Source organism: Boleophthalmus pectinirostris, unplaced genomic scaffold, assembly GCF_026225935.1.
Source record: "Boleophthalmus pectinirostris isolate CB_2022bp ecotype Guang Dong unplaced genomic scaffold, ASM2622593v1 HiC_scaffold_18, whole genome shotgun sequence".
Classification (NCBI taxonomy): domain Eukaryota; kingdom Metazoa; phylum Chordata; class Actinopteri; order Gobiiformes; family Gobiidae; genus Boleophthalmus; species Boleophthalmus pectinirostris.
Genome location: NW_026571133.1, coordinates 43,833,980 through 43,860,158, shown reverse-complemented (window position 1 = coordinate 43,860,158; position 26,179 = coordinate 43,833,980). Strand labels below are relative to the sequence as shown.

Genomic DNA, 26,179 nt, shown 5'->3' with positions numbered 1-26,179 from the left:
CGCTGACCTGGTGTGCCGGTCTCCCCCTGCTGTCCGACTGTTTGTATAACATAAACATAGTGTGGAGTAGGTCCATGTGAGTGAGAGGAGCTGAGTGCAGCCGGACACACCGCTCAGAGGAAGGCTCTATCGACAGGAAACAGCCTGTGTTTGTGTCCGCATCACTTCCTGTTCCCACACTGTTCTTTGGCCCAGCTCTCTGCTCTCTCACACACTTTGGGACTCTCTGGATTTGGACTTCTGCTGAGATGTTGTGGTTTGGAGAGGTTCGGAGCAGCACTGAGGAGCTGGGACCTGTCTCATACTTTCAGGACTGAAGGAGCTGTTGGACTTTTGCTGGACCCTGGATGTGTTTCTCACTGAGATGTACACCCTGCATCGCCTGTGTCGCACCTGCATCAAACAGAGCCTGCCTCAGGTTTGACTTCATCAGCAGAACAGCACAACCATACATAGGTTTCACACTCTGCATGTCTGCAGGCTCTCTAGGCTCTTTACATTTTTTCTGTAGATTTTTCAGGTTCTGAAGGCTTCACGTGTTATGTAGGTTAGTAGACTTCATAGGATCTTTGGGCTCTATAGGCCTTGTAGGTTCTTCTGTAGGCTCCATAGGTTCTGACATATATGAATAGAGGCCTTATATAAATATTGTTTAGGCTCTGTAGGTTATAGGTTATTTCGGTTCTGTAGGCCTCATAGATTCATCAGATTCTATCAGCTGTTCATGTTCTTAGGCTCTGTGGATCTCATAAATTCTACATGTTTTGTAGGCCTCATATGTTCTGTTTTGCTAGGCTTCTCAGGTTCTTCTGATTCTCTAAGCTTCATATATTGTGTAGGCTCATCAGGTTCTTCAGGCCTTAAAAATACTTAAGGTTCCGTAGGTTCCTTAGGCTCTGAAGGTTCCATAGGTTCTTCAGGCTCTGAAGGGTCCATAGGTTCTTCTGATTTTGTAAGCTTCATATGTTATGGAGGCTCTGTAGGCTATAGTCTCAGGTTCTGTAGACTATATAGGCTCTTCAGGTTCTTTAAGCATAATAGGTTCTTCAGGCTTTGAAGGTTCCATAGGGTCTTCTCGGTCTGTAGGCTTATTAGGCTCTGTAGGCTCTTTAGATGTGTTTGCTGGGTTTATTCCTCACAGTTGAATGGAGCTGGTTTTCCCATGGGCTTGTTGCTCTCAAACACACGCAGAAACATCCATTTGGTGCATGTGTTATTCATGGTGCGAGTGCAGGAGCAGGGACAGCGGTAAATATAGTGACACTGGTCAATGTTTGATGAGCCGCGTCTCCCAGGAGCCTGTGATGCACTCAAAACAGATACACACACACACACACACACACTCACGCACACACACACACACACACACACACAAATGATTTTGCAACAGAAAAATGTTAATATGAAAATGTTCAAATGGAATCTATATCTGACTGATATAGTTTAAACTAACTTTTCTGGTAGTGGTCTGCTACTGGGCTGTCTCCAGGGAAATGTCATTTATGCTTTGTTTATGGAATTTCTCACAGTATGGCACTAAATCATTTTATAAAGTATTTATTATCTAATTTATATATCTTATAAATTCATTGGACAACATGCTGTCTTACTGTGAGCAGGGTAGGGTTGTCAAAAATACTGAAAATCCATTTCTAATTAATATTGAAATGAGTACTGAAACTAGATACTCATTTGAGCAGCTATGGATGAAAAAGTCCCATTCACAGGACAGAAATGTACTTTTCCTGAATGTCTTTCGAATGATGTTGAGCTGGATCAGAACAAATGTCAGAGCACATAGACGAGTACACACACCTGGACCAACATGAACCTACTGCACCACTGAGGAATTACACACATATAAGGACACTGGGTAATAAATAATAAAAAAAAAGTGAAAGTCAGGTATGAAAACAACAGGCTAATCTCCTCTGGTTCTGCTGCTTTCTGCTCCTCTGGTTCTGCTGCTTTCTGCTCCTCTGGCTCTGCTCTTGTCTGCTCCTCTGGCTCTGCTCTTGTCTGCTCCTCTGGCTCTGCTCTTGTCTGCTCCTCTGGTTCTGCTCTTGTCTGCTCCTCTGGCTCTGCTCTTGTCTGCTCCTCTGGTTCTGCTCTTGTCTGCTCCTCTGGCTCTGCTCTTGTCTGCTCCTCTGGTTCTGCTCTTGTCTGCTCCTCTGGTTCTGCTCTTGTCTGCTCCTCTGGCTCTGCTCTTGTCTGCTCCTCTGGCTCTGCTCTTGTCTGCTCCTCTGGCTCTGCTCTTGTCTGCTCCTCTGGTTCTGTCTGTCTGCTCCTCTCTGCTCTGCTCTGCTCTTGTCTGCTCCTCTGGCTCTGCTCTTGTCTGCTCCTCTGTCTCTGCTCTTGTCTGCTCCTCTGGGCTGTCCATCCACTGTTCAGGAGCTTAGAATGTCATGTTTGTGTCCATTATTCATGGGCTTTTGTCTCACTTGAATAAACCCATCACACACACTTAAACCTATCACACACACTTCACTGTCCCACCCTGAGACAACCCAGAGCGCCACAGGAGGAGCAGGTTGGGAGACCAGACTGGCATTGGGCTTATCACTGAAGGAAGACATTTTAAAATGATCTATTTGTGCTTGAATTAATTTTAACATTAAGAAATAGACTTGATTTTATTAGACAATACAATGTTATATTCAACATTAAATGATATTACCATGTGACCTCATATCTGTGTAATTTCTCAGTCATCCAGGTAGGTTCCATAGTGGACCTGGGGCATATACCAATCTATGTGCTCTTATACTTGTTCTGATGCTGCCCTGATACAGAGGAGATGGAGGTGAGGGCTGTAATGGGGAAGAATGTAGGACACAGGTGCTATTCAAGAATGAGGCTACATATCATGGACAAACAGAGATTTATCTTTATCATGTTAGTTTAAAAAGTGAATGGTAGTGGGGCTGAAAGAAACCAAGGCACTCACTTGTGTAGAAAGGACTTTGGAGATGCAGACAGACTATATCTAATATCTAACTAAAACTAATATCTTTTAGCTTAAGTTCAGTAGAGCTTGGCAATTCAAGATCTGAAATCATCCAAATGATTCTAGTGAAGGAATAGTAAAGAATTTAAAAGTATAGAATTTAAAAATGGAATGAAGTTGTCGTGGAAAAAATTATATATCTCTTGAAGATAAATAGTTAATCAATTTGCAAAGCCCGATGAGTTTTTGGAATATAGACCAAGGTTTATTCTTGTTACAGCAGATATGGACAGGGCCTCGGCCTGTTCTGGCCAAAGCCCAACAGCCTCTCCCCACCAGCAGAATGTCCCTACTACATCTCCCACTGTCTCTCCCAGTATCTCTGCCCATCTATCTTCCCCTTTGTTACAAAGCACCAAGTTTATATAGCCTGAGATGACCAGAAGATATACATTATATCCAAAGTGAGAAGGTGACTGCTCCTACTGAGGTGTGGTCACATGTGCTTGATCTGATTTGCTTCCACAGTCACCTGCATTTGTCACTTCCTCATAAGATCAGTAAGCAAAAGGAACAGAAGTATTTACACTGAAGGGTCTTCCTAAAAAGCCAAATGAGTTTTAGTTACAAGACCAAATGGGTTTCTAAAAGATAAACTAATCATTTTAATGTAATCAATCATAATCAGTATTTTCCTGTGGGGGTCTGGTCTCAGGTAGAAATCACATTAATTTACACAAAAGACAGAATGAGAGAAATCTTTCCACAATCTAAATTTCTATCACAGAGTACTTCCTGAAATCACAAGCTTAATGTGCTTTCAGTTTGAGGGAAGAATTCAGCCTAAATCTGCAGAGTTTATGTGTTAAACATGTGGGAATGAAAGAAAACACCACTTCAGGTGTGTTTGTGAAGAGGAAACAACATAACATAAATCAGAAAATGACGTGATACAGGCCCTTTAAGAAACAGTGCATGAATAGGAGTAGATCAGTCTAATAAATACATCAGACAACACAACTTTAAAATACAATACAAAAGGGTGAGTATAAAAACCTCAGCAAAGAGAAAATAACATTTACATAGACTCAAATGCTTGTGTTGCCTTTGGCTCAGATGCCCCTCGGCGCAGGACTCTGGGTCAGACTATTGTCCTGGCCTTAAGCACAGCAGGAGTCCACACTGTCTCCACAGAAACTACACAAGTATCTGTGTAACCTTTAGAGACAGTCACACAGGCCCGGGGCAATAAGCAGGCGCCTGTCAGCTGTGCAGAGGAGAGCTACAGCCAGGCACAGAGTCGAACCAGAACCAGAGTAGGAGCCAGAGCTGACCCAGAGCCAGAGCAAATGACCCTGTGGACCGAGCCCCGAGGCACTGGACTGAACACCGGACCAGAGCCTGAGCAGATCCAGAGAAGGGCCGTCCTCTGCCCTCTGATTCTCCACTCCTCCATTCCTCCACCCTCTTCTCCTCTGCCCCTGTACATCTCTGCTCCTCTCTCTCTGCCCCTCCACCCCTCGTCCTCTCTATGCAGCTCAGGGCCTTAGACACAGGTCACAACATTCACACGCTTTAGGTGACAGAGGACAAAGATCCACCACACAGACCCTTTCACCACTACTTGCAGTGCCGTGGAGTACGGTGGAGTACTGAGTCATCATGTACAGCTGTGTCAAGGATTCTTGTAGTCCAGTCTGACGTCTATATGGCCAAAAAACACATAAACAAAACTCTCTCTTATTGAAAAGCTCCACCAAAATCTGACCAGTCAACATTCTTTTAGGAGCAGAAACATGAATGTATTTACTTTGTTAAATAATTGCTAATGCACCAATAGGAGGAGTGGAGAAGTGTCTGTAGCTAAGGGCTGTGTGCAGAAAAGTTCAAGCTCACCACCATCTGACAATATCAACAGCCTTTTTATCATCATATCAAATATCTCACAATTAATTCTTCCCATTTTAGATTACTGTGATATGATTTATCAAAATACTACAACTTCTGTCCACCAACCACTCAGTGTTATCTAGAACAGTCTGTGCAGATTCATTCTCCGCTGTCCCTTCAGAACTCACCACTGTACAATTTACCACCGTCTGTCCTGCTCCCGACGTCAACTTCACTGGTTATTATTTATCTTTAAATGCATTCATCTCAGGGTCCAGTCAAGCAGTAACGGAGGGAAACAGGGGCAGATTTTTTATATTCAAATAGCTCTTATTCAGAAACTAGAGGGACTATTGAAATAAGTATCAGAATGTAGGAAAGAGTTACACTCCAACAGGGTCAAGTTAAACCTGTGATATTCTTTTAAGTTGTTGACAAAAATTTAAAAACTCATGTCGGTAACGGAGGGAATGAAATATGCAGCACTTTTTGGGCAATAAATCCAAACAGTGATAACTCTTGGTTCTCACTTCCATATCCTTAACAAACTGGTTTGAATATTTACTTCATATAGTTTTCTACCATATGGTACAAGATTAGGTTGAAAAACCTCTTACTTTTTGACTCATGAGATTTTTTTTATTAAGAAAGGTCATGGTAACGGAGGGAAAATTGTGCAGCAAGTAGAAGGTGCAGGATTTTACATCATTTGTCGCTTTTTTCTTCCGAATACTTTAATATTACTTCAAAATGAAAGGAAACTATTTCTATAAAATATGTCAGTCCTTCCAAGCCAATTTTTATCATTTTAAATACAAAAATCATGTACCTTCATCAACAGTTCAAAGATGGAATAACACAAGATATGATAAAATACATCCATTTATTTACATGATTTGCAGGTCTTTGAAATTTGAGAAATAATTTTTGTTCCATGTTTCATACATGGTCTGTTTAAAACGTCTGGAACTTTAGAACCAAAAATGGTACAGAAAAAAGGTCAACAGTTTCATAAACTAGAGTACATATGTATCTGTTCAATACATTTTTATATCAGACGCATTAACTTGAATTTTTGGCTTTGCTGTTTACTTCTGCTTGACCGGGTCCCTCAGTTTTCCTGAATACCTCAAACAGTATTTAATTCCATTCAAATCCTCGTACAGTTTATGTCACGCAGAGCAGATATTTGTTGTTGTCCCAAGAGTCAAAAAACAACATTAAAAATAAAGCTCCCTCTGATTGGAACAATCTTCCCTCATCAATTAACTTCTGTCCCTTCATTTAAAAATGCTCTGGTTCGATATTTACATATCCTATGTCATTTTTTTTATCATTTTGTTGAATTTTGTTCATCTTGTATTTTGTGGCTGTATTTGAACTCTGTCATAATTTTTGTTCAAATTTGATTTATTATGTATCTAACAATCAAGTGTGAGTGTGTGTGTGTGTGTGTGGTTGTGCTGATTTTGTTGTTTTGTTTTTTCTGTTTCTTTGAGTTTATGTAGTCTATGTCTACCCTACTGTATCTGTCTCTTGTTGTGAGGACTGAGAACCTCCATGAAAACGAGTTGGCGAGACATCTCAAGGGGCTTTTCCTCCAGACAAATAAATTCAAATATAACTCTGCTCTCTTCAGTCTCCTCTCCATGTGTGTTTCAGATGGTCATCGCCCGTGGCCCAGATGGGTTTGGCTTCACCATCTTCTCGGACTGCCCAGTGCGCGTGCAGGACGTGGACTCAGGTTGGTCCAGTTTTCAGCCTTTGTCAGAGCTTGCTTTAGTAATAAGTTGGAGCTGTAGACTAGAGTTGGCCATTTGTCTATTTTTTCCTCAAAGTATTAGATTTTTTATTTGATTTTCAATTTTTTTTCCACTCTCCACAAAAAAATTTCTGCAAAAATAGTCAAAAGTGCCAAGACTGTATTCAGTGATCATATTTAACCCACTGGAGAAATGTTTTATGGATGAGATAAAAGCAGCTATTTATTTTGATGTCATGGATTTCAAAGCATCAGCGCTGCATGACCCTGTACTAAATTCTGCTCATTTTCAGTTTGCAGTTTCCAGTGCAAGAAAGTGGGGCAAATAAATATAGATTTTTTTTTCAAAACAAATTGATTTGAAATTCAAATTCAGTTCATCCATTTTTATATATATTTTTTGGCCCAGCCCTATTGTTTACACTGCTCTGTTTGAAACTCTGTTGCTCAAGTTATCAAATCAAATCAAACTTTATTTATAAAGCGCGTTTCATACAAAATGTAACACAAAGTGCTTTACGGTGATTAAAAACAGTCCCACATTTCCATCCACACACCCACTTACCCAACCCACCCCCAACCCCACACAACCAAACAACCCAGACACACACACTCACACACACACTAACATGCACACACACACTAACATGCTAAAATACATAAGACCGCACACGGGACAGATCCAACAGCTACAGCCGATCTCTGCTCCTGATGCAGAGGCTCCTACAGAGGAAACATTGGAAATCCTAAAAATATGCCTAAAATAAATAAATATAATAAAATGTGTACAATAAAAACAAGTAAAAGTATAAGATTTCATTCAAAAGCTGAGCTAAAAAGGTTGGTCTTGAGCCTGCTCTTAAAAACATGAACGTTCTCTTTGGCCCTGAGCTCCTCCGGCTGCAGTTCCATAGACGGGGGCCATAGAACAGAAAAGACGTCTCTCCGTGAGTGTGTGTCCTGACTTTGGGAATGACCAGGAGCTACTGCTGGAGGAGCGCAGGGTCCACGAGGGTTTGTAGGGTAAAAGCAGTTCTGAAAGATAAGAGGGCCCAAGACCATTAAGACATTTAAAAAAGAGTAAAAGGACTTTAAAATCCTGAAACTCACAGGAGCCAGTGCAGTGATTTTAAAACTGGTGTAACGTGGTCCTGCCCTCTGGTCCTCATCAGGACACGTGTTGCAGAATTTTGTAATAACTGCAAACCTGAAATAGTCTTTTTGGGAAGGCCAGATTACAGTAGTCTATTCGACTGGTGATAAAAGCATACATGGAGAGAGAATGGGGCGGACTCTGGCTATGTTTTAGTAAAGCACGCTTTTGTTGTGGTGGCACTTCTGGTTAAGCGGGAATCCCACTCATTTCAATGGTGAATTTGTTTTGCTATGAACATGTGATATAATGTAGGTTGATTTGTGTAAAATGTTCAATGTTCTTTAACAGCAAGTCAACAATGCCCTGACTCTGTGAGGCTTCAAAACTTTAAACTTTAAAACGCCTCTGTATATTTGCTGTTGCCACAGCAACTTCTGGAATAAAGTGAATACATCTGTCTCACACCTGTTTTTTTGGTGTGTAGGAGGCCCCGCCCACTCGGCAGGCCTACGTCATGGTGATGCTGTGCTCCAGTTAAATGGGGTCTCCGTGGAAACGTGGGGATGTGGTCAGCTTGCACATGCCATCAGGTAACCCTAAACAGTACCACTCAGAAACTACCAAGTTCACATTGGTCATGGCTGTTTTTACAGCACAGTTCTGCTTAGATTACTTTAGATATACTTGCAGTATATACTGCATACTCTGCAGTAGCTCAATTACAATAGTGGAAAAAACAATGCACATTAAATGTGCACAAGACATCTCTGAAGAACGCTGAATGTGATGCTGTTAATCAACTCTTAACCAGCTTCACAAGAACATCAAAGTGCAACTGTAGGCCTTCAATCATGCACGCTTCTACAGGTGCTGCCCCGCCCACATCTCGCTGGTCATCTGGAGACCTGCTGCTGAAACCACACCCACACCATGGCCTCGCCCACCACTTCAACAGGTCAGTTCCTTCTACAAATCAGGGTGAGATGAGTAATGTTACATTAGTTATTTGTCAGATGTTAATGTTTAAAGTTGCAAGGAAACAGATCTAAAGAAAGGCCAGAGGATGCAGAGGATTGAGTCAGAGGATGCAGAGGATTGGGTCAGAGGATGCAGAGGATTGGGTCAGAGGATGCAGAGGATTGGGTCAGAGGATGCAGAGGATTGAGTCAGAGGATGCAGAGGATGAGGTCAGAGGATGCAGAGGATTGGTCAGAGGATGCAGAGGATTGGTCAGAGGATGCAGAGGATTGGGTCAGAGGATGCAGAGGATTGAGTCAGAGGATGCAGAGGATTGAGTCAGAGGATGCAGAGGATTGGGTCAGAGGATGCAGAGGATTGAGTCAGAGGATGCAGAGGATTGGGTCAGAGGATGCAGAGGATTGGGTCAGAGGAGCAGAAGATGGATCTTTTGAAAATGTAGACTGGAAAGGTTGTTACTAGAACTGTACGAGCCCCTCTCCAACCCTCTATGTTTGTCTTTCCCAGAGTGAGGTGACAAAGAGTCTGGAGCAGTCTGGAGCAGAAAACAGGAGGAGAGGTCAGAGGTCATTGTGGAGGCGGAGCCAAGACAAGGGGGTGGAGCCTAATCCCACTGTCAGAGAAGAGCCCGCCCTGAGAAGACCTGTGCTGAGTGGATTTGGAGGGGAGGATTACATCCTTCTGTCCTCCATGGAGCAGAACCTGAGCGCAGGCCGGGCCACCACCATAGGTACTCCACAGTCCACTAACTACAAACACCACCATAGGTACTCCACAGTCCACTAACTACAAACACCACCATAGGTACTCCACAGTCCACTAACTACAAACACCACCATAGGTACTCCACAGTCCACTAACTACAAACACCACCATAGGTACTCCACAGTCCACTAACTATAAACACCACCATAGGTACTCCACAAGTCCTACAGGTACTGCCCAGTTTAGCAGCTACTTTGGGTGTTAATTGCCACGATCCTTGACTTCTGAATATTGAAAGCTTCACATCATCAGAACTCTGCCCAGTGGTATTCCAATTCCCCAAAAGCCCTTCACATCCTCGAGGCTTCACTCCTTGCAGAGCTTGAAATTGCACAATGCACTGCCACTTTTTTTACAAACTTTATTTAAACAGTAAAATGCATTTTAATAAGATGAGTCATTACACATAGAAATTAAGTAAATATTTTGCTATGCTTATATTTTGCCTATGTTTTAGCCACACTGCTTCAGATAACACTACCAAATTAATTTAAATCAGGACAAATGCAGCATAATGAGCAAAACCTCTTGAAGGGGACTGGGGATGTTTTACAATGTGCATTTCTTTATTTAAAACATGTGAATAATGAAGGCTAAATGGATCATCTGTTATCTGTTATGAATGTGGGCACATAAAGACACATCTGGATACTTTTCATTTGTTGAAGCACTGATGTTCAAAAAAGAGTTTTAATGCATTTGATCTGGTCATGTTCCTCCGGAGCCTGTTTCACATGCACCTCAGACACTGTGAGCAGAAGCTTATTGTGAGCAGGACACTAAGAGGAGTGCTCTAAAGTGGTCTTAGAAAAAAGGATCCTGGGAATTAAGGAACACCCTCTATTTTGAACTATGAACCATCTGGAGTGTAACGCTGCCCCTTTCTGCCTCACTGTTGAACTGTGACAAACAACCAGCTGTCTGGGTCAGTCTCATAAAAATGTCTCTTATTGGATATAACAATTGTTCCTAGCAGTTGTTTGCTTATGGTTCCTATCCTATATGTATATATGTTTAATGTGTAGACAATAGCATTCATTTCAGACATTTTTTTTTCACAAATAGCATTTACACACTGTATAAGGTCCTAGAACAAAGATATATAACATTTAAACCAGTACCTTCCAATACTAAATAATAATATCCATCCATCCATTTTCTTCCGTTTATCCGGGGCCAGATCGCGGGGGCAACAGTCTAAGCAGGGACTCCCTTTACCCCAGACACGTCCTCTAGCACCTCCGGGGGAACCCTGAGGTGTTCCCAGGCCAGCCGAGAGACATAGTCCCTCCAGTTTGTCCTGGGTCTTCCCCGGGGCCTCCTCCCGGTGGGACATGCCCAGAACACCTCTGAGCCGCCCAGGAGAGACTCTCGAGCCACCTCAACTGGCTCCTCTTGACGTGGAGGAGCAGCGGCTCTACTCCAAACTCCTCCCGTGTGACTGAGCTCCTCACCCTATCTCTAAGGGAGCGCCCAGCCACCCTGCGGAGGAAACTCATTTCGAGCGCTTGTATCCGCGATCTTGTCCTTTTGGTCACTACCCAGAGCTCATGACCACAGGTGAGAGACTTTGCCTTTCTGCTCAGCTCCCTCTTCACCACAACAGTCCGATACAGTGACCGCATCACTGCAGATGCTGCCAATCGACCTGTCAATCTCACGCTCCATCCTCCCCTCACTCGTGAACAAGACCCTGAGATACTTGAACTCCTCCACTTGAGGCAAGGACTCTCCACAAACCCGGAGAGGGCAAGACACCTTTTTCCAGTCGAGAACCATGGCCTCGGATTTGGAAGAGCTGATCCTCATCCCAGCAGCTTCACACTCGGCTGCAAACCGTCCTAGCCTGCTGTCTAGATAATAATATATAGTAATCATAGTGGTGGGTGACTGCAGCACAGCACCAGGGGACCATCTCCAGTTGTTTTTGTCTTGGGCTTGGATATATAAATGGACCTATTAAACCCACTAACCACTGCATTCCAGAAAGGAAGTGAGCATGGGCGTGTTTGAGCTCCAGCAATTCCATCTACTCCAGTTGACTTTATATTGAAAAAGTATGGCCTCTCTCTCTAACTACTGCTGTCAGGCTTGTCATTTTGGTCTTAAAATGTTCGTATTACCCTGCTGTACATGATCCTGGTGTTTTGTATTTGACAATTTTGTCCATAAATTAAGATATGATTCATAATAATAGGTCAATCAAGTGCCTTCTTTCTTTGAGGCTCCCTACCAAACCAGCAGCCTGGTTGGCTGAATGGCTCTTTGGTTGCTATGATACATGTGGTCGTAATTTTAATTATGGAACATGGAAGTAAATTAGCCACCATAACTTGTAGCCTCGATTGGCTTCATTTGACTGGAGCTGAATGAATGCTGATGTCACACTGTCTTAGTCCACCTCTACAGTCTGTGGAAGCACTTCAGCCCTTTGAAGCATGTAGATAGACTCCACAGAGAAAAGTGACCACAGAATCTAACAATCAAACCTGGTACCTTTTTTCTTTGAATCAGCTGAATATGAATTACCTTACCCTACCTTACCTCCCAGCACACAGTCGCCCAATGAACGGCTTTGTTTTCAGGGCATGTTTTCTGTCACAGGTCGCTGGTACCACCCCCCTCCCTCCACACGCCCCTCATACTCCTCTGCCACACTGCCCCCTCTGCTGGCTAAGACTCTAGGTTGCTATGGCGACTACGAGAACTGCACCATCGTTCAATCCCACCTTTGTGACGACTTTGGCTCCATCGCTCCCAAAACTCTCATCTTCCCAATACACCTCAAGGTAAGAGCGAAAAAGGGACTGTGCCAACGCTAGACTGGAACTGGAGCAGGACTGGAGCAGGACTGGACCAGGACTAGACCAGGACTGGACCAGGACTGGACCAGGACTGCCCCTTTGTGTGAACTGACTGTGTTTTTGTGCAGCCTATAGATCTGTGCAGCCCTAACAGAACTCTTCTAATGTCTGAAGACCTGATCCTGCACCAGCCAGACCTGCTGCCTGCCAAGGTACAGTCTCTGAGCTTCTTTTTAAACACATATTTTTCTTTGCGTAATCTGAAGTGGCTCATCAGTCTGCTGTGGAGCAGGTGACGGTTATGGTGTACACCGATCTTCTGCTCTTCACTAAAGAGGATGAGATTGGCCGATACAATATCCTGCAGAGCCCCGTGTACCTAGACACCGTGTCATTCATCGAAGGTAGTAGCCACAGCAGAACTATGACTGACCCTACCACCTACAAATGCCCAACTTACCTCTGACCTACTACACATACACTCAAGATCTACCACAGAGCTACAACTGACCTATCACTGACCTACAACTGACTGACCAATGCTTGGCCTACTACATCTACAACTGACTTACCACTGATGTACTACAGATGTATGACTAACCTACTACAGAACTACTACTTACCTTCCACAGACCAGGGCTGAATGATTTTGGAAAAATATCTGTTCCTTTTCTGTTCCTGTTGCAGTCAGCTCAAAGCCTCTGCACCTGTTCTTCCTGAGAACGGCTCATGGTTCTGTTCAGTTTAGCCTGGAAGCATACAGTCTCCAGCAGAAGCACCGCCTCAGCATCTGTCTCCATGACAATATGCATCATCTGGTTTCCATGGAGACACAGCGCCTCTCCCTCCATGACAACAGCCCAACTTCACCGGAGTGCAAACAGGTGCAGTGTCATTACAGTTAAAGGTGAAACCCCCAGGTGCGACCCATCATATATCCATGTTAGAATGTGTTTCCCTCATCAAAAACATGCCTCGAGTCCTGATGTCATCCATGCAGATCTGAATGTTTTAGCTTTATTCAAACTTTCCTTACAGTTAGCTGTAAGATTGTGTGTAATGATCACTCCACAAGGTTATGTCACCCATGCTCCAACATGACAATTCTACATAAATATATAAAAACATGACATAAAACTACACAGCACCTTGAAAATCCCTATGCTTTCATTAGTGAATGTACGCTGATTGTGTTGTGATAGCACTCCTCAAAAACAAAAGTGAAACTTATAAAACATGTTAATACTTTGTTTTGGGGAAATATAGTTTTTTCAACAATATAAGGTATCATGTGATCTAAATATTTGATGCTTCTTTAGCAGTTAATACCCCCCTAGAATTAAAATCTACCTCTTTAAATTCATTGAGTCAAGTTGAGTTGATGTAATTTTGCCTTGTTTTGTTCTGGTGATAAATGTATATGCACATTTTACAACTTAAGCACCACAAGAAGAGGTGATGGTCCCATTCTCCAGCCATAAAATACAGGTCTCAGCATGAATCTTTAATCTATAATGATAATATGGTGCATTTACCTTCACCTCGGGTGAATCCAAACACATGTGCCCTCACTCATCATCTTCTACTTATCTGGAGCCGGATGAAGGAAGCAGCTATCTGAGCAGGGACTCCCAGACTTCCCTCGCCCCAGACACTTCCTCTACCTCCTCCATGAGGACCTCAATGTGCTCCCAGGCCAGTCACAAGACATTATTAGAACAGGCCACCCTTTGGAAGCTGCACTTTGTGCTCCTTCCATCTCCTTGCCAGTCTTATTTCTCAAGGTGGTGAGAGCACGTATATGTTTTCCACTTATAAATGCTGCTATGTAACATCTAAAGAGCATGACCTACAACAGGGGGGGCTAGCAGTGCTGAACTCTCATTTGTTAGAAATAGAAATTGTAATGCCTGTACACAAACCAAGAGCCATCTCATTTGTGTACAGACGAGAGACCAGCCCTCGGAGTTGCTGGCCCCGCCTCCTGCCCCGGTCTCCGCCCTGTGCAGTCCAGTGTGGAAGCCACGGAGCACAGAGTACCACGAGCCAGGCCAAGAGAGAACTCCTGATGCTGTAGAGCCAGTGCCTGTCTACTCAGAGCCAGAGGACACTTATGAGAAACAGCTCAGGCGGGGATCAGACAGCCCCTCAGGTCCTTCACTCTCCTCTCTATGAAGCAGTGGGTATTTCTGGTTATGGAAGGAACATTTTCATTCTCTGACTTTGTGAAAATCATTAAGTGTTTAAAGGTGCCTCAGGATTACGGAATGCTCGTTGTTTTAAGGACTATACATGGTCACCACTAACTGTGTACAGCAAGATGGATTCTATATTGTAGGTATTTGTGAGTTCACACGCTCATCAGAATCCATCTTGACATGTGTGCGCTGGTGCGATAGGATAGATCTCAATCTCAGAGCAGCATTGAGGTTTGTGCGGACACTAAAGGACACTAAACGCTTCAACCAATCAGATTCAAATAATGGTCATGACGATCTGTATTTTCTTCTCTTTCATCGAGAACCATCCCAGACTGATTAGGAGCTCAGTTTAGAGTGACAGATCAATCTGGAGTGAGCCAAGTTAGGTCACAACTTCCTCAGGTTGAAACGCAACGTGCCGTCAAATTAGTTTTTTCAGTGATGCAGGTGAAATAAAGTTAGCCTGGTGGTGTGTAAAACTTAAGAGAGGACAAGTACTACTTCTACTATTAAGTACTTACTACTTTTTTCATGGGATTTGACTTCCAGAAACAGAAATGAACCTCCACTGTTTCAGTCCATTGCCTTTCTAAGGCCATATGAGTTGACTAGTCTTGGATGTGAGTGTCCAGCGCTGACCACTCGTGTTCTCCTGTGGACAGGCCTGACCCGTTCTCTTTCTGAGGGCTCACTGCTCCATGAGCCTCGGTCCCCTCACCTCCTGTCCCACAGTCCTGTCCTGACGTGGCCCCTCAGAGCCAGCCTGGGCCCTGAGAGTTCTGGTGTGCCTCAGCCGTCTGTGCTCACCCTGAAGAAGCACCTGACTGAGGGAGGCAGTCTGCACAGGGCTCTGGAGCTGCTCTATGGCACTAAGGTACGTCTGGAGTTTGTCTGTTTATTTAGACACACATTCCTTATTTTATTATTATTATTTTTTTTTTTACTTTTTAAGCCCTTTGTTAATGTGAAGACACATAGCCGCTGAACTTTGTGTCAGCTACTGGTTCATGTACACTACCAGTCAAAAGTGTTCTTTCTTTTCTACATTTTAGTTACATACAGAAGACAATAAATATATGAAGCAACATACAGTATTTAAAATTATGTAGTGAAAAAATAAAGTAAAATATATATATAGTATATATGTATGTATATATAATGTAAAAGGTTAAGGTTAAGAAAACATCATCGGGCATATCTTGCCTTTGCGAGCGCAAGCATAAGAGCATGGAGCTCTAAACAGTTGGTGTGCTGTGCCTGAATATCAGGTGGAGTGGAGTAGACTGAGAGCATAGTGTGGAGCGTTCAGTGAATTACCAGAAACATAAACATAAATATCAAACTAGTCCACACAGAAACATTATGTGTAACATATTCAAGGCATAAAAAGCCTTCTTTTATTTTATATTATTTTATTATAAAATATATTATTTTAAATATATGATAAATGCATAATATTCACATATTCACGTGCTGTTCGGATGTCCTCCTGCAGCAGAGCTCAGACTCGTGTCCTCTCCCTCTGTCGGCTCAGCGCTGCTCTACAGTTTGGTTTGATCACAATCTGTACAAAAGCTGCTCATTCACATGAGGTCGTTTACTGCACTATCCTAAAGTGTCTTTTCTTACCCTGTCAGCATGGTACTGCTCATCATGTGGCAAATCTTTCTACAAGTGCAGGCCGTGCATTCACCCTCCCTGTATGTTCATGGGTTAAGACATGTCTGTCCACAAAGTGGTAAAATCAGAAACATTTATATGATAATAAATATATTCCATAATTTGCGGACCTCGAGACATCTGTCTGTTTGGGACCAAAAGCAGAGGACACCTGTGAAACGAAAATGCGAGTGGTCAGCAGTAGCAGCAGTGGGAACTTGTATTTCAGGTGAGAAACACGGGACAAGTGGGAGCAGACTGCCCCCGGCCCAGGACAGGCGGGAGCGGGTGTGACCGGGGGGAGAGTGCACAAGAAAGACAAATGAACGAAGGAATGCACCCAAACCCCAGTCCCCAATTTTTTTTCATGGCCGATTTGTGGGGTGCTTGTACTGGTGTGTGAGGCTCTGGAGCTGTTTTTTTTTTTTTTTTAACCCATACCAATTTTTTTGCTTTGTTCCCTTTTTCTCCACACTCCTCTGTGCTGCCTGCTAAGGAGCAAAGACTGCAGACATTACCCATGCTGGCAGAGGTTTGAAATCCCACACTCGTCACAGACTGATTCAGATGCCATCAGCATATATGCACCTGTACAATCCCACTCCAGCTCCCAGCGGCCAAGTACAGCCCAACCTGGAAATGCGTTAACACTAGCACCCGCGCAAAGAGCGGTGTCAGGATAGGGCCCCATATGTCTTCTGATTGTATCTAAAATGTAGGAAGTAGTCAAAGAAAAGAAAAAAACAACACTGAATGAGAGAGCATGTCCAGACTTTTGAGTGGTTGTGTAAGTCAGTATTTACAGAAATATTTGAAGTTGCACTTTTTGGTTGGAGGGTCCATCACCTGCTTATTTCTATGTATATGTCATTGCCTGGAATGTTCCACAGTATGGCATTAAACAACTCTACCTTACATTTATTCAATTACAGCTGGTTTTATAGCTCAGAAATTCATAGAAAAACACACATTCTGACTGAGCGGGGTCGCCTCTCCACAGATCTGACCTGTTACTTAGTCTGATTTGGTCTCCATGAAGATAAAAACGTTAATGCCATACTGTGAAACATTTCAGACAAAGCAGTAACACCTTAATAGAGAAAAGCAATTACATTTAATAGTTTAACAGTAAAAAAAATCATTCTCTCCAGTTTAAACCAAAGGCTCATTGGAATTATCCTGCAACTAATTCTTTTACTAGTCCTGGAGTCAGCGATTCATTTTTCAGCTAGTCAATAATCATTTTTTGTAAACATTTTAAATAAATGATCAAACAAATAAAGGCGGAAATCTGCTGACTGAAGACTTTTAATATTTACAAATAAAGTAAGAAAGTTTTTTATTATATAGCACTTTTCACAGACAAATGTCACAAAGACACTTTTACAGAGCATTACTCTTTCACTTCATACCCAGTGGTGGTAAACTGCTATTGAAGCACGGCTGCCAATCTGCGCCATCTCTCACGCACAGACCACCTTCATACTAGGCAGTGCGGATGAAGTGTCTTGCCTAAGGACACAACGACAGTTATTCCCACTGGCGCCCCACTGTGGCACCTGATTTTCCCAGTGTCTCCCACCCAAGTACTGACCAGGATTGGGTTTTGGCAAGCCGCTATGGCCACAGTGTATATTATTTTGAGGTTTTGATTTAATAATGCCTTTGTCTTTGTTATAAAAGGTCTTTTTGTGTGTGTTTTAGAGACTGTATTGATACTTTGACGTGACATCACACAGGGAGTGATCTACATGTACCTCTAAGATGGAATGTTCAGTAGTAACCATGGAGACACAATGTAGACATTAGCAAACACAGCCAAAAAAGTTTAAGATCATCCGAAAGCTCCAAAAAACTGAATTAAATAAGCACATTTTCAGAAGCCTGTGATCACTATTAGCGATCATGTTTAGGAAAAACTGAAAAACTGTTGCTAGGTAGAATTGTGACTGTAATTTTATGTGTGAGGGACTTTTTAAAATAAAAAAAAATCATCTCACCTGTTGTAGTTCCAACTAATTCATGTTTTTTTGATCAGAATGTGTTAAAATAAAGCTCAGATTAATGTCTAATGTACAGTAGCCTCTGACAGAGTAGTGCCTTTAGTTAGCATTACACCTCCAGGAAATGTTGATGACACAGGCTAGCATTTACAATTATTAAAATATGACTACAATTATTTTCTATAGTCAATTAGTCTTGATTAACTGATTCACATCAAATGAAGACAACCTTTCAGACAACTCTGCTTTTCTGTGTGGACAGGCTCTGGAGGCAGGACCCGGGCCACTCAAAAAGAGGAACAAGAATTTGTAAGTCCAGTGGTTGCATCTGATTGGCTGAAATGTGGGTGGGACTAAAAGCTTTACGTTTGATGTGATTAGGGTGAGCCTGGCCTTTCTCCAGCGAAGGAAAAACAGCAGCTTCTTCAGCAGCAACAGTCTGGAGAAGGCCCTGCGGAACAACAGGTGACCTCCAGTCTCACACTTCACTCTTCCCACGTGCTCCAACACTGACCACAGCTTCTGTTTCAGACCAGCCACAGAACAGGTCCAAAGGTGGGCGGAGTCCCTGGAGGCTCTTCTGACCAATCAGTGTAAGTGTCCAAACAGAACACTCCCAAACTCTATTGAAAGATCCTGTATGTATTTTCTGAGCTATGTCACTAAAACATAAACTAACCCTGTATGTTCAGGCTGAGTTCTTCTCGCAGACACAATACACATGATGTTCCACCTTGTGATGCCATGAGGTAATATATACACTGTGTTTTAAAATCCGTACACTTTCACGTGAAGTTGGAGGATTTCAGTTCTGCAACTGACAATCTCTACTGAAGAAAATGTAAAAGGTTGCTGTTAACCTGAAAACTATTGACATCACAAGGTGGAACAGAGCATTTTCTGCTGTGGAGTTGTAGGCAGACTAATAATTAATAATTACTTAAACAAAACACAAATCCAGGTATGTTTTTGATGAGGTAACAACATGGCTTAAAGCTCAAAACTGTCTATTTTGAGTAATATTGGACTTTTAAAGAACACTTATGCTAAACTGACTTTTTTTAACCTAGTGACCATGTTATACTGCCTCATCCAAAACATACATGGAGATGTACTTTGTTTCATACAAGCTTGTTTCATTAATCCATTAATCTAAAGTCATCTTCTCTGAGCCTCAAAACTGCTTCATTCGCATCTTGGCCATTTGGGTGTCATTTAGTTGCTGATTTGAGACCTGATTCCTCCATGTGCAGACAACTGTGTGCACCCTTCTTGAACATGTCACATCGTGTGAGCGAGAGTGTAGATGTGAGCAGGCATGTGGGCATGAACATCATGAAGACCTAAAATGGCATCATAAAATCAACAATATGGTCTAAAGAGATGGATCAAAATGAGTTAAGGTTCGAATAGTAATGTGGTGGTTAGGTTAGAATCAGTCTCCAGGAAGTTAATCTTAGTCAATGTGTGCCCCCAAAAAGGATGGAAAGCCAACATGTGTGTGTATGTGTGTGTGTGTCAGATGGTCTGGCGGTCTTCCGACATTTTCTGCGCTCAGAGTTCAGTGAGGAGAACCTTGACTTCTGGTTAGCTGTGGAGAAGTTCAAGAGAACATGCCCTCAGAAGATGGTCTCCAAGGCAACCAGGATTTACAATGAGTTTATTTCCTGCAACGCCACACGACAGGTGTGCACAGCGCCCCCTGCAGCCCGTCACAATTTTAGCTTGAACTCAAATGTTGTGTTTTCCAGGTCAACATCGACTCCACGGTGCGAGAGCTGACCAATCAAAGGCTTTCTCTTCGGCTTAGCCCCTCCTCTTTTCAGCTGGCCCAGGATCAGATATACAACCTTATGTTGACAGACAGCTACCCACGCTTCTTGAAGTCGCGCCTTTACACCCAATTAGCCAATCAAAACCTACGACAGAGCCAAAAACTGCTGTGACTGCAAATGTGTCACTGAACATTTTCTTCTCAAGGGCTGATCAAGAAAAAGAATTAACCTTTCAGAACTATTAACATCTGAATCTATATACCATATGTGTAACCTGTTTATATTTCTAGTAGTAATCAAACTTTATTTTGTTGCATAGTATCAGAGCACAGTGTACAATTCCTGGATGTGCACTTGTGAAGTCTGCATGTTCATGTGCTCATTATAAATGTGATTTGGATGCTGGATACCTGGAACCTGGAGTCCCTCAACCTCTGTGGCCCCTCCATGACCCCTCTACACACCCCAAGAGCCGGTCTAGGCCCTGTTCACACTCTGGGAGAAAGTCTGGGCCTGTTCACACTCCCGGAGCACTTCAGGGCCTGTTCACACCCCTGGAACCCTGGTTCACTGGTACTATAAAGCTGAGGCCCTTTTCATTAGGGAAGATCATGATGACATGGTCTGATCTTAACCTTCTCCAGTTGAGAATACAAAATAGTACAAATAGTTGGTACCCCTCTGGCAATGAAAGAAAAATCAACAATCATCACTGAAATACATTGAATCTGATAAAAACAATAAACACTAAAAAATTACTGAAAATGGTTCTACATAAATCAAACTTTGCTTTTCACCTGTGGTTCAACAGAATCATTAAAGGCATTTAATTAATCAAATTTTACTTATTGAGCACAATACGTGGAAATCAGAACTCCCTTGGTGAGCTACTTGGAAAGGGGTGGAGAGCTACTGGTAGATCCCGAGCTACAGGTTGGAGACCCCTGCAGTAGGGACAGTGTTCTTTTCTTGGTCTGCTTCATTTTTGCGTCTGTGAACATAGAGCTGATGTGTCTTGCCAAAGAGCTCCAGTTTTGTCTCATCTGTCCAAAGGACATTCTCCCAGAGGCTTTGTGGTTTCATTCTTGTTAATTCCAGTCTCACTTTTTTATGATTTGCTCTCAGCAGTGGTGTCCTCTCATGAAGTCACTTTGGCTCAAACACTGATGGATGGTGTGATCTGACACTCATGTACTTTGCCCTTCAACTTCACATTTAATTTGTTTGGAGGTTGTTCTGGGCTCTTTGGTTCCATTCATATGATCCATCTCTTCAATTTGTCATCAATTTTCCTCTTGCAGCTGCATCCAGGGAGGTTGGCTTCAGTCCTGTGGACCTTAAACTTGTGAAGAACATGTGTAACTGTAATCACAGGAACATCAAGCTGCTTGGGATGATCTTATTGTCTTTATCTTTAACCTGCTTGTCTGTCATTTTCTTTCTAGTCTCCTGACACAGTTCTCTTCTTCTCTTTCTCTGCTCCATGTTCAGTGTTGTGTCCATCATGTCTCCAAACAGCACAATGACACTTGTCCCTTTAAACAGACACACTGACTGAGGACAAGTTTGAAGAACCTGTGATGCAGATTAGAGACACACCACAGTTTAACATGTCCCTATTGTTCAGTTATTTACAATCTTTTCTAGAGGTACCATCATTTTTGTCCAGGCCAGTTTCATTAGTTTGTTTTTTTAAATAACTGTGTTGAACAACAATTCAACAACAGTGTCTGATTTTCATTGGTTATTTTTCAGTAAATTTTTATTTATTATTTCTTTTTTTTTTTGTTTCAAGTTATTTCAGTGACCAGTGTTGATTTTTCTTTCATTATCAGAGGAGTACCAACAATTTTGAACACGTCCGTAAGTCGATACCCTGGGTGGGCCTTTAATTGAATGACTATTTACTGTCTCATAATGTTTGAACTTTTCTTCATACAAAACTGTTTTGTAGTGATGTGAATAATAAATAACAGTTTTGTTAACACTGTTGGGTTTCTTGTGTAATAAGTTAAATGTATTTTAAGAAAATAAAACTGGTATTGTTTAATATCTGGTATTGGCAGATACGCCAATATAATAACCAGCCTGAAAGAGCTGAATTTCTAGTTGTTGAATTATTTTAATATTGTCATTATTATAATTAATAATTGAATGAATAATAATTATCATTATTATAAAATCCAGAGCAGAATCCCATGTGAGCAGCATCTGGAGCCCAGCACCGGTGCTCGAGGGAGGGACCTGTACCAAAATACTGTTGCGCTTTAATGATGCCTCGAACCCAAATGGACATTGCGTTTATATAAAGATTTTTCCTCATTATAATAAAAGACAAAATGTTCTAAATAGTTTCTCGTTTTTAGAGAAACCTGAACTGTGGTGTTTGGTACAGGCTCAGCTGAGTTGGGCACTACAACTGGCTTGTGCCATGATTCAGTTTGTTTATCTCATGTAATGTCTCCACAGACACATAGTGTTTGTGTCACTGCGGCTGCCTCCTGTTGTTCACAATAATGCCATGTGAACCGTTTCCTGTTTTGAAGTGTTGATGTTTGCCACTGGGAGATTTACAGTAGTGAGTAAGTGTGAGCGTGGGCAGATCTTAACCACACACAACCATCACTGGGCTTCTTCAAGAGCTCCGAACAACTCTGCAACACTGTTAAAACATTTCATAACTTTATTCCTATTTAAAGGTCCTATGTTAGAATGTTGTTACCTTTATTCAAAACATTTATACTGGAGTTGGTTTTCTTTCATTCACTCATGTGTAATCTTACATCTTAAAGCTCCAAATACTCTGTTTCACCTTGTGATGTCATGCAGTAATACTTTTCAAATCCATCCAAGTGAAACTGTTTGACTTTCAGTTTGAGAGAAGAACTCAACCTAAATATGTAGGGTTTGTGTGTTAAACTTGTGTGAATGAAACAAAACACAACTTCAGGCATAGTTTTGGCAAGAAAACGTCACCACATAGATCAGAAAATGGGGTCATATGGGCAATTCCTGAAACTGAAAAGCAACAACAAGGCCAACAGCGTGATGACGTCTAAGCCATGGAGAGATGTTCAGAAGGGGGTGTTGTCAGCTATGAGAGCTATGTTTGGTATGTTCCCCCTTCACTGCCACACTGCCCAAGGTTAGCCCACATCCTGACCCTCCTGCGTCGCTCCCCCACCCCAGCAGATACACACCATCCTAGGACGCTCCAACAGCCTCAGCCCCTCCACGCGGCACCGCCCACATACCACTCCAGGAGGATATAAGCGCCCGCAGTGCCTCACGCGCTCCACTGTGACGGAGACTCAGGATTCAGAAGGGCAGGTGAGACGATGTCCATTACGTGTCTGAATGTCCCTCTGTCCCCCCGTCCTCTAACCCCCTGCATGTCTTCCAAATAAATATAGCTTAACTCTACAGATTTGTCTATGTATAATTTAGTCCTGGACATGTCTACTGCCTGTGCACCACCTCTGCTCTGCTTGTTCTTCTGTGTAAACATTGTGGGGTTTGCATGTTCTCTATGTGTCTGTTTGTCTTGATGTAGACTTGTTTTGGTCCTGTTCTAATCCTGGTTTATTCCTGTTCTCGTTCAGGTACACTTCCAAATTTAGTTCCAGTTTTGAACCAATGTACAGTATATGTGGTGATTGTGCAATTGTGAACCTACCTGTGTACCTGTAGACTTGTCCATTCACCGAGACTTGAGGTCAGACTGATGAACTCTTGGTGACCTCTTGATGGTTTGTCCCTCTGCAGAACAGTGGACAGAAGATGGCGCTCCTCATCTGTGCTCTGGTGTGTGCCCTCCTCAGCAGTGCCTGTGCCGGCCCGGTAATAATACCACCACTAACCATGTACAAGTCCAGATCTGACTTCTGATGTGTAGAATGGGATTTTCACTGTTTCTTTACAGTTTTAGGATTCATTCACAGCCCAATGTTCTCATACAATATTATTTGAAGTCATTTATAGTTACAGTATGTAACTCTCTGAACTTTTTAAACTTTTAAAAGATATTTAACTTTTTCTAACAGCATACTTTTACTCCTACTGTATTTGTATTCAAGTAATGGTACTCTTCAGGGTTCCCACAGTCAAATCCTGGAAAAGTCATGGAAATTGAAAATGTCATTTTCCAGGCCTGGATAAGTCATGAAATTTTGTAAATTCAACGAAAGTTTTGGAAAAGTCAAGGAATTTTAGTATCTGTTTCATGCAACTCCAGCATTCTGTTAAGTTCTCATGAGGATGTTATGATTATTTCTGAAAATATGCGACTTTTGTTTAAAAGAGACGACAATAAAAGCACTGACAGGATTTAGAATGTTCAAAAACTATAATCCCAAACCATACGGAAAGAGTTAACATTTCATATTTAGCTCTAAAAGTTTGATCAGTTCTACACATGTAGGTGTTGTAAAGTCATGGAAAATTCACTTCAGGTCATGAAAAAGTTATGGAAAAGTTTTGAAATTTTGTCAGTGAAAAAGAGTGGGAACCCGGACTCTTACTTGAGTAAAAGTTGTAGTTCCTTTTCCTGCTGTGACAAAAGCTTGACAATATGAATTGATTTGAACATTTGTGTTTCTTGTTGCACTGCTTCAGGTATGATTTAGTTGATTATTTTGAAGTAACATTGCTCTTGAGTACAATTTTTGCTACTCTAGCACCTCTGCTTTCTGGAGGTGGCTTGGTTTATCATTGGTTGGTTTCATTGGTTTACATATCATTTCTTCTCCTTATAACATACGTCTAAATTAGTTTCCCATGTGTCCTCAGGCCAAACTGCTGCTGCACCATAAAGCACACATCAGAGACTCAGACTCAGACTCAGACCAGGACTCAGACCAGGACAGGATGAACATGTGGAGGTTCTACACAGCCACGAGATCCTCCAGCGAGTCCCAGTCCTCCGAGGAGTCTTCAGAAGACAAACGCCTCACTCAGGCTCCTCCCACAGAGCTGCCCCCTGCCGGCTCCACCCCTCCCACCGGGCTCCCTGTCACCATGACAACAGGCCTGCCCGGGACACACCTGCCCACAATGGTCACTGGCTGTGTGACTGTGGACATCTCCACAGAGCCCCCAGTCACCATCCGCAGAGGGGACGCCTAACACGGACTGAACATGAACTCACTGAGCTTCACTTTCACTGCTCTTTTCACAACTCACAACTTATCTACCCCAGAAAAGTGAACTAATGTTTGTTTCTAAAAGAACCCAAACCAAAAGCCTACTGCTAAGACACAGACGAGCCCACAGCCATGTCCACAAGAGAAAACTTAAAGAGGGCTATTTATTCTCTTTTTGTAGCTTTCTACCATCATCTAACTTTGTTCCCTCAAAGACAAAAACATTTGTGTTTTATACGTCATCCTTGCATGTTGCAATATTCTTGCGATCTCTCCCAATGCTATTTGAATCCTCCTTACATTTTGCAGTTCAAGCCTGTACAAGTTTCCATCCACAAGTCTTTGGAATCCAGTCTCCTGCACAAAACAGAACACTACAACTTCACAAACCTGATGCAATGTGCAGTAGTTTCATTATTAAAATTAGGTAGTGCTCTAAAGGGGGATTGAAAGAGGCATCCATCCATCCAATTTCTTCCGCTTATCCAGGGCCAAATCATGGGGTCAGCAGTCTAAGCAGGCTTCCTTCACCCCGGGCACTTCCTCCAGCTCCTCCGGGGAAGGCCATTCCCAGGCCAGCCCAGAGACAAAGTCCCTCCAGCACACCCAGGAAGCATCAGAACAGATGCCCTCCCCTCAGCTGCTCCTCTCGACGTGGAGGAACAGTGTCTCTACTCCGAGTTCCTCCTGTGTGACTGAGCTCCTCACCCTATCTCTAAGGGAGCACCCAGCCACCCAGCAGAGGAAACTCATTTGTGCCACTTGTATCAGTGATCTGGTCCTTTCGGTCATTACCCAGAGCTCATGACCACAGGTTAGTGGAGGAACGAAGACTGACAGTAAATCAAGAGCTTTGCCTTTCTGCTCAGCTCCCTCGTCACTACAACACTCTGATACAGTGACAGCATCACTGCTGACGCTGCACTGATCCACCTGCCAATGTCACGCTCCATCCTCCCCTCACTCGTGAACAAGACCCATGACGTTCATGAATAGGGCTGAGTATCATTAAGAAGATGCCGATACGATACATACCTCGATACATAGGCCACAATACCATACACATCTTGATACAGTGCACTTTTGATTCAATGTATGTATTCAATGTAAATATATTACAACCTTATCTATAAAAAAATGTCAAATCTGTCACATAAA

At 42.6% G+C, this 26,179-nt stretch overlaps 2 protein-coding genes across 2 annotated transcripts in view; both read left to right on the top strand.

Moving 5' to 3' along the window:
• LOC110172430 (regulator of G-protein signaling 3-like) overlaps positions 1-21,074 on the top strand; it is a 23,194-nt gene extending 2,120 nt beyond the window's left edge. Inside the window, exons 2-16 of the mRNA XM_055153216.1 lie at positions 6,500-6,581; positions 8,180-8,285; positions 8,563-8,650; positions 9,181-9,403; positions 12,043-12,227; positions 12,371-12,454; positions 12,535-12,646; positions 12,930-13,126; positions 14,190-14,394; positions 15,106-15,317; positions 18,368-18,414; positions 18,487-18,570; positions 18,637-18,698; positions 19,628-19,791; positions 19,857-21,074. Of these exons, the coding sequence (XP_055009191.1) occupies positions 6,500-6,581; positions 8,180-8,285; positions 8,563-8,650; positions 9,181-9,403; positions 12,043-12,227; positions 12,371-12,454; positions 12,535-12,646; positions 12,930-13,126; positions 14,190-14,394; positions 15,106-15,317; positions 18,368-18,414; positions 18,487-18,570; positions 18,637-18,698; positions 19,628-19,791; positions 19,857-20,051 (2,046 nt within the window). The 3' untranslated portion in view covers positions 20,052-21,074. The remainder of the gene's footprint in view (positions 1-6,499; positions 6,582-8,179; positions 8,286-8,562; positions 8,651-9,180; positions 9,404-12,042; positions 12,228-12,370; positions 12,455-12,534; positions 12,647-12,929; positions 13,127-14,189; positions 14,395-15,105; positions 15,318-18,367; positions 18,415-18,486; positions 18,571-18,636; positions 18,699-19,627; positions 19,792-19,856) is intronic.
• Positions 20,280-26,179, top strand: LOC110172429 (uncharacterized). Its single transcript, XM_020938290.2, has 4 exons — positions 20,280-20,453; positions 23,073-23,210; positions 23,646-23,720; positions 24,669-26,179. The coding sequence occupies exons 1-4, from the start codon at positions 20,280-20,282 to the stop codon at positions 25,002-25,004; spliced, it is 723 nt and encodes a 240-aa protein (XP_020793949.2). The 3' UTR covers positions 25,005-26,179.

What these genes read in the sequence shown, in the direction of transcription:
- LOC110172429 (XM_020938290.2), top strand. Translation starts at nt 20,280, where the DNA reads ATGCTGGATACCTGGAACCTGGAGTCCCTCAACCTCTGTGGCCCCTCC. An exon ending in CCTGGAACCCTGGTTCACTG is followed by an intron (nt 20,454 to 23,072) that starts GTACTATAAAGC and finishes CCACCCCAGCAG; the next exon opens with ATACACACCATCCTAGGACG. An exon ending in GCAGTGCCTGTGCCGGCCCG is followed by an intron (nt 23,721 to 24,668) that starts GTAATAATACCA and finishes ATGTGTCCTCAG; the next exon opens with GCCAAACTGCTGCTGCACCA.